Source organism: Sitophilus oryzae, unplaced genomic scaffold, assembly GCF_002938485.1.
Source record: "Sitophilus oryzae breed Bouriz unplaced genomic scaffold, Soryzae_2.0 scaffold_85_pilon_pilon, whole genome shotgun sequence".
Classification (NCBI taxonomy): Eukaryota; Metazoa; Arthropoda; class Insecta; order Coleoptera; family Curculionidae; genus Sitophilus; species Sitophilus oryzae.
In genome coordinates, this window is record NW_022147483.1 from 356,011 (window position 1) to 369,857 (window position 13,847).

Genomic DNA, 13,847 nt, shown 5'->3' on the forward strand with positions numbered 1-13,847 from the left:
ATCGGAATTTGGTTTGGTTTGATTTGGATTGGAATAATATCGATATGATTAATAAACATCTGGAAATAACTTTAACTTGAAACTTCCAAGCTTAATTTGATCCAAAAAACTTTAATTAGAGGCAAATATGACAGAAAATCAACAAATACATTCTATTTTAACAATATATAACATAATTAGAACTTATAATGCAGATAATAGTTTAAACTTGTTTATTTGGCGGTTCTTTTACCCTTGGATAAGGCGCTGGGAGCTTTTCGCTTTCTACCTCTTGGCAGAGAATCGGGCAGATTAAACAACGTTTTGATGCGATTTGCCACTTCTCCTATTTCTTTGTCTATAGACTGAGCCGCGTTTCCAAACACGTCTTCCACCTAAATCAATTGACGAAACAATGAAAAAGCCCCAATATTAGTGCAAAACCCACCTCTTCCAACGGCTCGTCCAACAACTTAGATTTCACGTACGCTTTCTTCTTTGCATAGCTGAGGTTTGTGAAAGTTTTTGGACTGTAATCGAACGAAAGGCCTTTTATCAGCAACCGGACCATGTCCTTTTTCTCTACACTGACCTCAAAATCGGGCAAAGGATTCAGTACTACCGCTTTAGGGGGGTGACATTGACCAGCGAACGGTATGTTTTTGATCAGAAACAGTCTCTGATTGTTGGCAAATTTTGGTATCAGTTCCACATATCTAAAAAAAATATTAGGAGAACGTGACTATAGCCAACTTTTTAAGCATAAAGTAACTGCAAACCTTTATATATATAAACTGACCTTATGGGAGCAGGATTGCGATACTTCTTTATGCAAACCATGACCTGATTTCTATCAAAACAGTACTGCCAAAAGTGCTGAAAAAATTCCAAATCCTCTTTGGGATCATACGCCAGGATGGAGGTCTTGTTCACCACAACCCCTGCTTCTGACTGTCTATCGGAAACGTACTGGAAATGAAATCCTACAAAATATATTAATAATCGATTAGTGATTTATTTTGTGCATTATTGCTAGCTAATTTGTTGGCACTAATATCTCCCATATACCTTTTAGTGAGTTCTTTATTTATTTAAAACAATTTTTAAGATAAACATTTTACAAGAACAAAAATAAATGGATTTCTTAAATTATAACTGACAATTCTTGTGGTTGTGGTTGCTAGAAGTGACATATTATATCAACGTTGCCACTCTAATAATAATACAACCTTCTTATAATACAACTAACCAAACCTCCACCGTTGCCACCAATTTACCTTTGCTAAATGACATATCCAACATATATAATAGAACATGTGAAATAATTACCTAGAGGTAAATCATTTCCCTCAATATCATATCTATCTTTTTCATTAAAACGCAAAGGCTCTTCTCCCACTCCCAATCTCAACCGATATTTAAAAGGATTAGGCTTATTGCTTCCAAGTTCGCGCAGCACATGAACAGTTTTTAGCATCCTTCCATCAACGGATGCTTTTTGATTGTTGAGTAATCTGGCTTTTCGAATAAAATTCATCTTCATCACGTTTAAGTGTCTGCCATAATCATTCTCAAATGGATAGAATCTAGTCCTAAAAGAAAGTTGGAGTCTTACTAAAGATAAACAAACGTTCGTTTTAAAACAGACCTCAGTTTGGTATATCGAAAAACAATTAAGGGGAGTAACTTTTCAACTATGCCGTGTTTGTCCTGGCATATTACATCAGTTGTGGGCGGTTCAGAATATAAATGGAACAATTCATTGTAAAACTTGGTATAATCAAAATCATTTATCATTGAAACTATTTCAAAATTAATACTATTTCCCTAAAAAAAAACGTTATAACAGGCTACAATGAAAAAATTTATAAGATGGGTTGCAGTTTCAATGTCTATTTTGATCCAATTTTATTCCAAACAATACCTCAAACGTTTTAGCTTCGTTCAGAGCTGTAAACTTTCTTTGTGCATCTCCATCCACAGGGTCATCATTATTTGTTATAAATACTATTGTTCTCTTGTAATAAGCAGAGATAATACTTTTAAACTTTTTCTTGCACAATAGAAAAAAAGCTGCTACATCTAAACTGGATTGCCTTTCATATTTTGTTTTTAATTCAGCATTGGATAAACCACTTTCCTCTTTTAAGAACTTTATGGAGTCCAACATATTACTTTCAACCTACCAAAATAATTACAAAATATATATTAAAAGACATTTTCTCCCGAAATTGCTAAAAATTAGGGTATGTAATTAGTATTATCAAGTACCTCAATTAAACTTGCTTTGTGGTCCTCGTCGGCCAACAAAACTCCAAACTGGTTGAAACTGTTACTGCCAGTTGCAAGCAATAACGAGTCAGCAATTTCAAAACAGGCAGTTAAAGCATCTTTAAAAAAATGTGTTTCACCACTTGCATCCGTTTCTCTTGTTTTAAACATCGACGAGTGTGTATCAATGGCAACTATCACATAGGACGGTTTAAAATTAATTGTTAACGACTCCTGAGGATCTTCAATGTCTTGGCTTTGGTCGTCCATTTCTCACTTATCTTTGGTCTTGTTCCTATCTCAAAATTCATTATTACAATATCGCACCGTATAAAAAATACCGTATACAGGCTCAATTAAAAATAATTGTAAACTAATGCCCTTGTATACAAGGCAAATGCCAATGGCGTGAAATGGTTAGTTAAAAAATGTGCATATTCGAGTTACCTGATACCTGAAATATCTCAAAAGTAAATAAAGCTTTTAGAGGTATAATGTGTCTATCTTTTATTTACATTTATATCAGCCAAATTATTAACAGATCATTACGATATGAGTATGCCGATTTAGAAAAATCAGCAATACAATCACAAATCACACAATACAATCCATAATCCATACCAAGATCCATACAATCAAATACAATATGGCCACAAAATGACAATTATGACAATGGCGTTTAGTGCTGTTACTGGCTGTTACCAGCGTTGCCAGAAATTTTCGAGCGAATTCCGAGCCTTAAAAAACCTTCATTTCCTTCGACTTCACAAAAAATTCTAGATCACAGTTCTATATAGGTAATCACTAAATTTCCTGTATTTTACCTATTCCATAATTAGGAGAAAATTTTTAAAACTTATTTCTAGTAATTTTTAGGCAACGATGTATTTATATAAACTTTTTATTAAAAAAATAGCACGATCAAAAATGCTATGATAGATACTCGATAACAGTATTATAAAGAACGTTCATAGGTATGTTTCAAAAAATTCATTGTTTACAATGACTGCTTGAACCGAGAATAATTAATCCCATGAAAAACATCGAAACTAAAAAAATGCCAAGTCTCGCAACACAATTCTTCCACTATAAAAAGTTGTGAGTTGGTTTAGTTTGGGATAGAAAATTAAAAGCTCTATCTCTATATAAAATATCAGCTCAATTGGAGATACTTTAATTTTTCGGCTCAAAAGCATCTAGGCTAATAAGAAATGTAAGAACCCCTTTGCTAAATTTAGACCGAAAAATGAAAATATCTCTGATTGAGCTCGAATTTTTCATAGAGATAGAGCTTTTAATTCTCTATCAAATGAAATGCATATTTTTAGGTATTTTTTTTTTCTTAGTTTTTGAGATATTTACGTTTTTTTTTAAATCAAATTCCTGGAGCTCGAAAATGTATTTTAAATTAATTTTTATTTTAGAAAAATGCATTTTTAAATACGTAACCTTCACCATTTTGTCAAGAAGGTGAGAATTATTTTTGACTGTATAAAGGTACTATTCCCATGTATGAGTTATAACTCAAGGGGGACACAAAGATCTTTAAGGTCACGGTGATTAATCCCCTTCCCACTTATTCTACATTGTCTCTAACTAAATATAATTGTATTTTTTTGGGTTTTTATTTAACGTTCTTTCTTCACGTTCATGTTTAAATTATCGGTGTTTAGGGAATAAACAAAACGATATCAAGTACTATATTATAGCTTTATTCAACTGTACAAATACAATCTATACGGGGCGTACAAAAATAATTTGCTTACCCTGTAAGCAATCATACCAAATGCAGAAACAAATATGTAATGAATTATCGTAAAAAAAAACGATGAGACTGATCGATCTCTTGATTTTTTTTCATGTTGCATTTTTATTGAGAAAATAAATAAAAAAAAAATAATGGCAAATGGCACAGAAAACAGCTTAAACAATTTGCTAGCTTAATACATTTAAATATATAATGATATACCAGTCTGTTCTTTAAAAAAGATATATACACATGTAACAACTACTGTCTTTTTATTTAGATTATACAGAAAATAGACTATACAATTTTCTTCGTTACTTTTTTTTAAATAAGTTTCTTTTACCTTTTTTTCTCAGAAAATATATATTTATGTATAAGATTGCTATTTTTCTTCGATAATAGACTTGAAAATGCTGGAAATATTCCTTCTGCAAGGAAGAACCGTAGAAATTAAATAAATAGTTTTTTTTGGAGAAATTATATACAATTAATATTATCCTGTCCTAACTATATACATTTTACACAAATATAATATAGTACATGTTTTTTGTTAATATATATTTTTAGGTAGGAAATTTCATTATTAAACCCAAATAATAATTAAACAACTTTCAAAGTTTTTAAATACAAGATAGAGCTAAACTATGTCATGCTATCCTCCATTTATCATAAATCTTTGTCTCCTGATGCATATTCATCTGCCTGCAGCTGATTTTCCCTTGGTCCAAGATTAAGCATCATCCAGTTCCTAGAGTGGTCACTCCCTTGAGTACCCATATATGCTATGCAGGTCCCCAATGGCTAAACATCAGAGTCAGAGGATGATCCAGGTGCCCTCTTTTGTGGACGGATGCAGAAAGACACCGTTCTCTCGTGTGGTATTATTAACATATTATGTCTAAAACAAAATGAAACATATTTAAAACAGTCAAAACAAAATAAACACTTTACTATTAAAGTCGATTAAGACGTGAATAATAAGAAAGGTTTTTGTCTTTTAAAGGCAATCTGGGGACATACACTGACGTATTCCTAAAATAAAAAAGAAATTAACATTGTTCTTAATGGTATTAAATTTATTTTTGTAAAGCATAGGCAACCAGTAAATCACAATTAAAAAGAACTAAATACAAAATTAATTCATTTTACGTGTACTTTAATTTTTTTAGGTTTATTTAACAACTTGATTCAACAAACCAAAAACTATTACATATAGATTTTTTTTTCTATCTATAATATATTAATTAATATAAAAAATAGAACTTACTTTTAATTCCTTGTAATCTAGTGTTTAGAAATACAAGATTGAGCTAAACTATGTCATGCTATCCTCCATTTATCATAAACCTTTGTCTCCTGATGCATATTCATCTGCCTGCAGCTGATTGAACCCTCGGTCAAAGATTATATAAGCATCACCCGGCTAATAGACATAGAAGGTGGTAACTTCCTTGGGTACCCATATATGCTATGCAGGTCCCCAATCGCCAAACATCAGAGTCAGAGAATGATCCAGGTGCCCTCTTTTGTGGAAGGATGCAGAAAGACACCGTTCTCTTGTGTGGTATTATTAACATGTCTAAAACAAAACGAGATATATTTAAAACACTCAAAACATAATAAACACTTTACTATTAAAGTTTAGCAACTTATATCTAGCAAAATATTATTATTTACTCAAAACGTGAATAATAAAAAAGGTTTTTGTTTTTTAAAGGCATACCCGCGTTTCTCTATGTGGTACTACTAGAAAATACTGTATTACAAAAAAAACTTACATCTTTTAAAGGTGAAAATTGTTTGAACACAGCCAGTGACGCAGTATTTGCGACCGTGTTGCCAAGTACAATAATATATTATTTATTGGGTAATCAATAATATATTATTTATTGGGTAATCTAGATAGGAGTAGTTCCAGTTCTTGCTTATTGAACGTTGATACTAAACGCATAGAAATAATAAAAGCGAAAACTCATTAAGAAATGTTGACCATCTTCACTGGAGCTGACTCTGGAGAAGTATTGATTTTGTGACCTTCTGTTTGACGATTTTCTGCTTGATTTAAAAACATTCAAAAAAGATCTTCATCATCCTTCGTATCTTAGCATCAAAGCTGTAAAAGAAACGAAACATATAAGAAAACATCCAAATTTATAAAATAATTTCGTGTATTTCTGGTTGCATATAATCACTACAAAAAAGCTCCATATAAGGTCCAAAAAAAATTAATTTACAGATAAAAGAAAAAAAATTAAGCCTTTAATGTTTATATATTCTAAATCTACATTAAATTTGCTACAATTCTCCAAGTTTTTATAATTTTATCGCTATGTTTACTATTTTTCTGAGTGCCTTGAAAGTCGCTTCGTTGAATCGGTTAAATTTTGCAAGGGTCCAAAAAAATTAACTTACTCATAAAAGAAACATTTTTAAGCCTTTAATGGTTTATATATTTTAAATCTACATTAAATTTCCTACAATTCTCCAAGTTTTTATAATTTTATCGCTATGTTTTCTATTTTTCTGAGTGCCTTGAAAGTCGCTTCGTTGAATCGGTTAAATTTTGCAAGAGTCCAAAAAAATTAACTTACTCATAAAAGAAAAATTTTTAAGCCTTTAATGGTTTATATATTCTAAATCTACATTAAATTTGCTACAATTCTCCAAGTTTTTATAATTTTATCGCTATGTTTACTATTTTTCTGAGTGCCTTGAAAGTCGCTTCGTTGAATCAGTTAAATTTTGCAAGGGTCCAAAAAAAATAACTTACTCATAAAAGAAAAAATTTTAAGCCCTTAATGGTTTATATATTTTAAATCTACATTAAATTTCCTACAATTCTCCAAGTTTTTATAATTTTATCGCTGTTTACTATTTTTCTGAGTGCCTTGAAAGTCGCTTCGTTGAATCAGTTAAGTTTTGCAAGGGTTAAAAAAATTAATTTACTCATAAAAGAAAAAAATTTTAAAAAAAAAAAAAATTATATATTTTTAAATCTACATTAAATTTCCTACGATTCTCCAAGTTTTTATAATTTTATCACTTCGTTTACTATTTCTCTGAGTACCTTGAAAGCCGCTTCGTTAAAGCGGTTAAATTTTGCAAGGGTCCAAAAAAATTAATTTACTCATAAAAGAAAAAAATTTTGTTAAAAAATTGGTTTATATATTTTAAATCTACATTAAATATATATTATTATATATTTTTAATCTACATTGTTTGTATGCCTCAGTCTGTTTATTTGCTTCGTATTCTTTTGTATACGTTGATTCAGACATAAAAATTAGATAAAAATATCAAAATATAGGTAGTTTTTACCTCTCTCTATTTGTTTTCACTTGATCCAACGTATTCGCTAGCTAATTCTTAGAATATCGCAATTTGTGAGCGGAGATTGGAAGTCTGACAGTTCCGTGCGCATTATTCACAATTCGAATATATCAAAACAGTTGAGCCACCATCTCTTGGCAGAACCCGGTTTTATTTTTTTAACTGTATCAATGTGAACAAAAATTTTTTCCAATACTCTACCTGGTTTTGCTTGTCTTTGACTCATCAATATTAATTTAGTTTTTCCGCAACCACAGTTACAACAATTTGTTATATCTTGGTCTAGAAACAAGAAATATTAATGTGTGGCATTTATAAATATATTAGCACTAAGTAAATTGGTATGTACACCGACTAGCTACGAACTGTTTGATTCGGAGCTAAATCTTGTCCCATCTGCCTTAAATTTGTTAATCACTCTGTATCTTCTACTAAGCTATACCGTAAATAATAAGTTTTTTAGGTCTATTTCTAGACACGTTTTAAGTATTATAAGAAAATGTACGTATCTCGTCTGTATAAATCAGTAAGAGAATTATTCATCCCTTTACAACATTCCATTTTTTGTGAGGCATACCTGGTCCAAAAATATCTTCAACACCAAAGGCGTAATTTTATTTATTTAATGATAAATCAGTCTGTTTTTGAAAACTGTTTACTAAATTCTCTATCTTGTTAGCGTTTCAACTAGAAATTCAGCATTAGGACATAAATTAAAGCTAGTTTGATACTTTTCTTGAATATTGAGTGTCGTCGACATCAAACGGTTGGCTTCTTTAGGTTGTAAACGAAAAAGATTTGCATTATCTCGAAGATTTTGTGAGTAAAATATCGATGATATTTATCTGGACCACGAAATTTCGAATCGTTATCGTGTATATGTTGATTTAAAATCTTTTAAAGATATTTTATTGGTTTTGCTCGTCCTTTTATTTTGTTGTTGTCTTTAGTCTAATAATTAGCCATAGATTATAAATGTCCGATCTACAGGCCGGATAGTCCTGGAGCTGCGGCCGAAAAAATAAAAAAGAAGAAAATCTAAATCAAATCTGTGGTTGCACATGATTGGGACCAGAAATATTGAAAAGAAGAAGAATATTACTTTGATTCTGTGGTTACTGTTCTCTTCAGCCCTGATACATGAAAAAGAAGAAGAACGCCCGTGGCGCATGCGTGGCCCATGCGTGGCGCCATTTTGAAAAATGTCGCCAATATTTTTATATTTTTGCAAAAATCTATTCTAGGTCTTGTTTTTGTTAAAAAAAAAAAAAAAAAAAAAAAAAAAAAAAAAATCATTAAAATCTAATAAACACTTATTTCTGTGGATTATCTTTTTTTCTGGCACAGCATTAAGTTTGCAGCAAAAAATGATCATGACTGGGCGACGTTTTCCGTTGTGAGAAGTTGTTCTACGATTTTTCTGATTTTCTGGTAGAAAAGTTTATCTCTTTCTGTGCCCATTTGAACTTATCTTCCTTAGGCCTGTTTATCCATAAAATAATAATACAAGATTTAATCAACTGTAAACTGTAAGTACCCATTTTTTTGACGTAATTGATTTCAGCTAAAAAGCATTTATCTACGGACTTTAGAATAATCATTCGGTGTGTCAATAAATAATACCACACGAGAGAATGGTGTCTTTCTGTATCCTTTACCAGAAGAGGAGACCTGGATCATCCCCTAATTTTGATGTTCGGCCATCAATGACCTGCATAGCAAGTACAGGTACCCGAGAAAGTTACTACCCTCCATGTCTAAAGTGTCGCGAGGCTGAGGGTTATCGTTGACATAGGTTAAAGGTAGCTGGGGCAGGAAGGAAAACATCAAAAATACATTTCAGGAGACGAAAGATTTATACCAGGGAGGTTATATAAAGGCTTCTTGCTCTACTCTTCAACTACGTGCAGTACAGAAATTCAAAGTAGTTTTATTTATTTATAATGTGTGAGATTGTCTTTGAGAGAGGAGAAACTTCTTTGCTTCTAAAACAATATTTTTGCTTCTTCTAAAATGCTTTAATCCCATTATATCAGTTTCTAATTTCCTACTTTAGAGAACATAAAATTATGAGAATATATGTGGTAGCAGTATTCGTTTTTCATTCTTTGGATAGAATGTTTTTTTATTAATTAATGATTAAAATAAATTTTGTCTTTATCATAAAAATATTTTGCTAGAATTATTAATTTGCTAACTTTAATGTAATGTTATTTTGTTTTGAGTGTTTAAAATATTCTTGTTTTGTTTTAAGCACATGGTTATAATACCACACAAGAGGAACGGTGTCTTTCTGAATTCCTTCCACAAAAGAGAGGACCTGGATCATCCTCTAACACTGATGTTCGGCCATTGAGAACCTGCATAGCATATATAGGTACCCAAGGAAGTTACCAACTTCTATGTCTATTAGCCGGGTGATGCTTATATAATCTTTGACGGAGGGTTCAATCATCTTGCAGGCAGCATGATATGCAGTCAGCGCGGCAAGATTTATGTAAAATGGAGGATAGATGACTGTTCTTGCTTCAATCTTGTATTTCTAAACATTAGATTACGGATTAAAGATTTTTTTTTATATTAATTAATATATCTATAGATAGAAAAAAAAATCTGTTTTGTATAAGTTTTTTTGGTTTGTTGAATCAAGCTGTTAAATAAACCTAGAAAAATTAAAGTACACGTAAAATGAATTAATTTTTATTTAGTTATTTTTAATTCTGATTACTGGTTTGCCTATCCTTTACAAAAATAAATTAAATTTTTTTTTTTTTTTTTTTTTTTCTTCTTTCATTTTAGGAATGCGTCAGTTCATTTACAAGAGTATTGAAAAACTGTGGCGACAAGAGTTTTTGCGACACGGAGTTATTTGAATTGTACTTGGCAACACGGCACTGCAAATACTGCAACACTGGCTGTGTTCAAACAATTTCACCTTAAAGATGTAAGGGCTTTTTTTTGTATACAGTATTTTCTAGTAGTACCACATAGAGAAACGCGGGTATGCCTTTAAAAAACAAACCTTTTTTTTTTTTTTTGTTCTATAAGGTATATTAAGATAATATTTTGTTAGATATAAGTTGCTAAACTTTAATAGTAAAGTCGTTTATTATGTTTTTTGAGTGTTTTTTAATATATCTCGTTTTGTTTTAGACATGTTAATAATACAACACAAGAGACACGTGTTTCTGCCTTCCACAAAAGAGGCACCTGAACATCTCTGACTCTGATGTTGGCCATTGGGAGACCTTGCATGCAATATGAGGTTCCCAAGGAAGTATACCACCTTCTATGTTATTAGGCGGTGATGCTTATCTTGACCGCCGTTTCAATCAGCTGCAGGCAGTTGAATATGCATCAGGAGACAAAGATTTATGATAAATGGAGGATAGCATGACATAGCTTAGCTCAATCTTGTATTTATAAACACTAGATTAGCAAAGGATTAAAAAGTAAGTTTTATTTTTATATAATTAATATATTTATGATAGAAAAAAATTCTATTGAGTAGGTTTGGTTTTTTGAATTAAGTTGTTAAATAAACCTAAAAAAATAAAGTACACGTAAATAATTAATTTGCAATTTAGTTTCATTTTAATTTTGATTTTACTGGTGCTATCCTTTTACAAAAATGTAATTAACCGTTAAGAACAATGTTAATTTCTTTTTCATTTTAGGAATACATCAGTTCAGGTTTGCGTAAGTTCATTACAGAGTATGAAAAACTGTTGCGACAAGAGTTTTTGCGACACGGATTTATTTGAATGGTACTTGGTAACACGGCACTGCAAATACTGCGACACTGGCTGTGTTCAAAACAATCTTTCACCTTTAAAAGATTAGTTCTTTTTAAACAGTATCATTTCTAGTCAATTACCACATAGAGAAACGCGTGTATGTCCCCAGATTGCCTTTAAAAGACAAAAACCTTTTTTATTATGACGTTTTGAGTAATAATAATATTTTGCTAGATATAAGTTGCTAAACTTTAATAGTAAAGTGTTATTTTGTTTTGAGTTGTTTTAAATATATCTCGTTTTGTTTTAGACATGTTAATAAATACCACACAAGAGAACCGTGTCTTTCTGCATCCTTACACAAAAGAGGGCACCTGAATCATCCTCTGACTCTGATATTTGGCCATTGGGGACCTGCATGGCTATATGGCTACTCAAGCTAGTACTTAGTTTATGTATATTATGTATGTTATATTTGGTATATTTTAGGACCGATGCAGGCAAATAGTATTTTCTACCGCTTTGTCGGTTGAGTAAAGGGGGCATATGCTCAATAATTATCTACAGTAATACTTTCAGATAAAAATAAAATAGTTTTACACACACGTTTCATACAATACACACTGTGACTGTTTCTCTCTACAATTTCCTGTCTCCGATGTACCGTTTGTGTTCCGGAAGGGTTCTTATTTTCATAGATGTCGATTTTCGAAAGAAATCAGTTAATTTATTTTAGTTCGGCTTTTAGTACTAGTATTCTTATGTTACACAATTGCACAAGAATATAAGTACAGACCATCTAAACATTTTTTAATAATATTTCTTGGAGGCCGTTCAGAAATTTTTTCTGCTGGGATCGTTTTAGTAATAATTGTTTGATTGATGGAACAATATATCAATTATTCGTTATAGGTTCTATGGTAATGGTTTCGTAAAAACTGCAGCTGTTATTGGTACTCCTACTTACTTGATCCTCCTGTATATTCCCCATTGAAGATATAGAACAGAATGCGGACTTGCGATAGGAACACTTCGTTTTGATCACACTGATCTCATTTTTTAATTCTACGATTTTTTAAGTAAAATTAGATTAAAAATTAAATTCTGTTATTCTGTACCATACATTCTAGTCAACGCAAATGTTTTACATAATTTAAGTTAAAATTCAAATTACTATTAATTCTTAAAACTAGTTATCTCGTTAGAATATATTTTAGTTAATTCTAGTTGTAAAAATTACAGAATTTAAAAATTATTAATTGTATTTATTGTTATTTGCAGTTAACACAACCGGTTCAATTTCATATTTTATTCTTGTTTCAGATTGCTCAGATCCACAGCCCACTTGAGCAGCGATCCAACCATAGGCCTATTCCGATCTCCGAAGGATATTCGATTGATATGTTAATAACTACTGCACGTTGTATTTGTAAGCTGAATATATACCATACCGATTATATTTCATTGTATATATTTTTTATGTACAAATAAAAAAAAAAAAAAAAAAAAAAAATATTCAAAAAATATTAAGCTAAATAATTAAAAGATTTGCAAAGCCTGCTTTCCTTCGAAAATCAAAGTAAATTCGGTTGTCCCCATAAAACACACGAAAATGGACACCCTGTACCACAATTATACTTTCAAATAGGTAGTATAAAGTGATGCCAACCAATCCAACAAGTTTGCAGTCAAAAATAATTCTGACCTCCTTGACAAAATGGTGAAAAAAAAAAAAATTTTTTTTTTAAATGCTTTTTAAAAAAATTTTAAATGATCCACCAAATTTACAGTCAAAATTAATTCTGATCTTCTTGACAAAATGGTGAAGTTTTTTTAAAAATGCATTTTAAAAACCAATAAATAAATAACATTAATTAAAATACTTTTGACCAACGAGATTTTTTTTTTGAAAATGAAATTTTTTTTTTTATTATATTATAATAAATACCTCTTTTTGGGCCATTCGATAGAGAATTTTAAGCTCTTCTCTATGCCAAATTGCAGCTCTATCGGAGATACTTTAATTTGTCTGTAAAATGTCGCCAAAATTTTGAGATTTCATTGCAAAGATCTAATCTAAATCTTGTTTTTGTATAAATCTTTTGTCTTTTTTTAAAAAAAAAATCATTATAAATCTAATAAACACTTTATTTATTCTGTTAAATATATATTTTCTTTTAGGCACATCATTATTTATGCAGCAAAAAATCATCATGACTGGGCGACGTTTTCCTTTGTGGGAAGTTTTTTAAGACTTTTCTGGTAGAAAAAGTGAATTTTCTGTGCACTATTTGAGCTTATTCTGTCCCTTAAGGCCTGTTTAATCTACTGAAAATGTAAGTACCCATTGTTTTGATGTAATTGATTGTTCAGGTAAAAAAGCATTTTCAACATCGTTTAAAGTAAATCAGCGTGTTAATAATATCACACAAGAGAATGGTGTCTTTCTTTATCCTTTCCCAGAAGAGGAGACCTGGATCATCCTCTAACTATGATGTTCGGCCCTCAATGACCTGCATAGCAAGTACAAGTACCTGAGGAAGTTACTACCCTCCATGTCTAAAAGCTGGCCGAGGCTGAAGGTATTTATTGACCATAGGTTAAATTAGCTGGGGGCAGGAAGGTAAAACATCAAAAATCACATCAGGAGACGAAAGATTTTCTATAAGAGGAGTTTTATAAAGATTGTAGTCTATCTTCAACTACGCCAGTAGAAGAAATTCAAGTAAGTTTTATTTTTATTTAATATATGAAAGTAGTTTCCAAAAAAAATGAAAAAAAAA

The 13,847-nt window shown here is 30.8% G+C and overlaps 1 protein-coding gene and 1 long non-coding RNA gene across 6 annotated transcripts; both read right to left on the reverse strand.

The window, feature by feature from the left end:
- Positions 1-95: 95 nt before the first annotated feature.
- On the reverse strand, positions 96-2,906 carry LOC115890027. Of its 5 annotated transcripts, XM_030910134.1 has the most exons (9): positions 2,766-2,902; positions 2,698-2,704; positions 2,251-2,545; positions 1,904-2,161; positions 1,628-1,806; positions 1,309-1,571; positions 779-962; positions 428-695; positions 96-374 (listed from the first exon to the last, which is right to left on the reverse strand). In XM_030910134.1, exons 3-9 carry the CDS (start codon positions 2,518-2,520, stop codon positions 213-215), a joined length of 1,584 nt encoding a protein of 527 aa, XP_030765994.1. In that variant the 5' UTR covers positions 2,521-2,545; positions 2,698-2,704; positions 2,766-2,902; the 3' UTR covers positions 96-212. The 5 variants fall into 5 exon arrangements, with proteins under 5 accessions (XP_030765994.1, XP_030765993.1, XP_030765990.1 ...); XM_030910133.1 differs by lacking the exon at positions 2,698-2,704 and having other exon boundaries at positions 2,766-2,906; XM_030910130.1 differs by having other exon boundaries at positions 2,698-2,906.
- A 2,059-nt stretch (positions 2,907-4,965) lies between these two features.
- Positions 4,966-6,107, reverse strand: LOC115890039. Its single transcript, XR_004051553.1, has 3 exons — positions 5,776-6,107; positions 5,265-5,576; positions 4,966-5,029 (listed from the first exon to the last, which is right to left on the reverse strand). It is a non-coding gene; the product is annotated as an uncharacterized LOC115890039 (long non-coding RNA).
- Positions 6,108-13,847: the final 7,740 nt, after the last annotated feature.

Bases quoted from the DNA above. Each gene is read 5' to 3' on its own strand.
- LOC115890027 (XM_030910133.1), bottom strand. From the start codon at position 2,520: ATGGACGACCAAAGCCAAGACATTGAAGATCCTCAGGAGTCGTTAACA. The intron at 1,572-1,627 runs GTCTGTTTTAAA...ACTTTCTTTTAG, and splicing joins TTTCGATATACCAAACTGAG to GACTAGATTCTATCCATTTG. The intron at 696-778 runs GTCAGTTTATAT...TATTTTTTTTAG, and splicing joins CGCAATCCTGCTCCCATAAG to ATATGTGGAACTGATACCAA.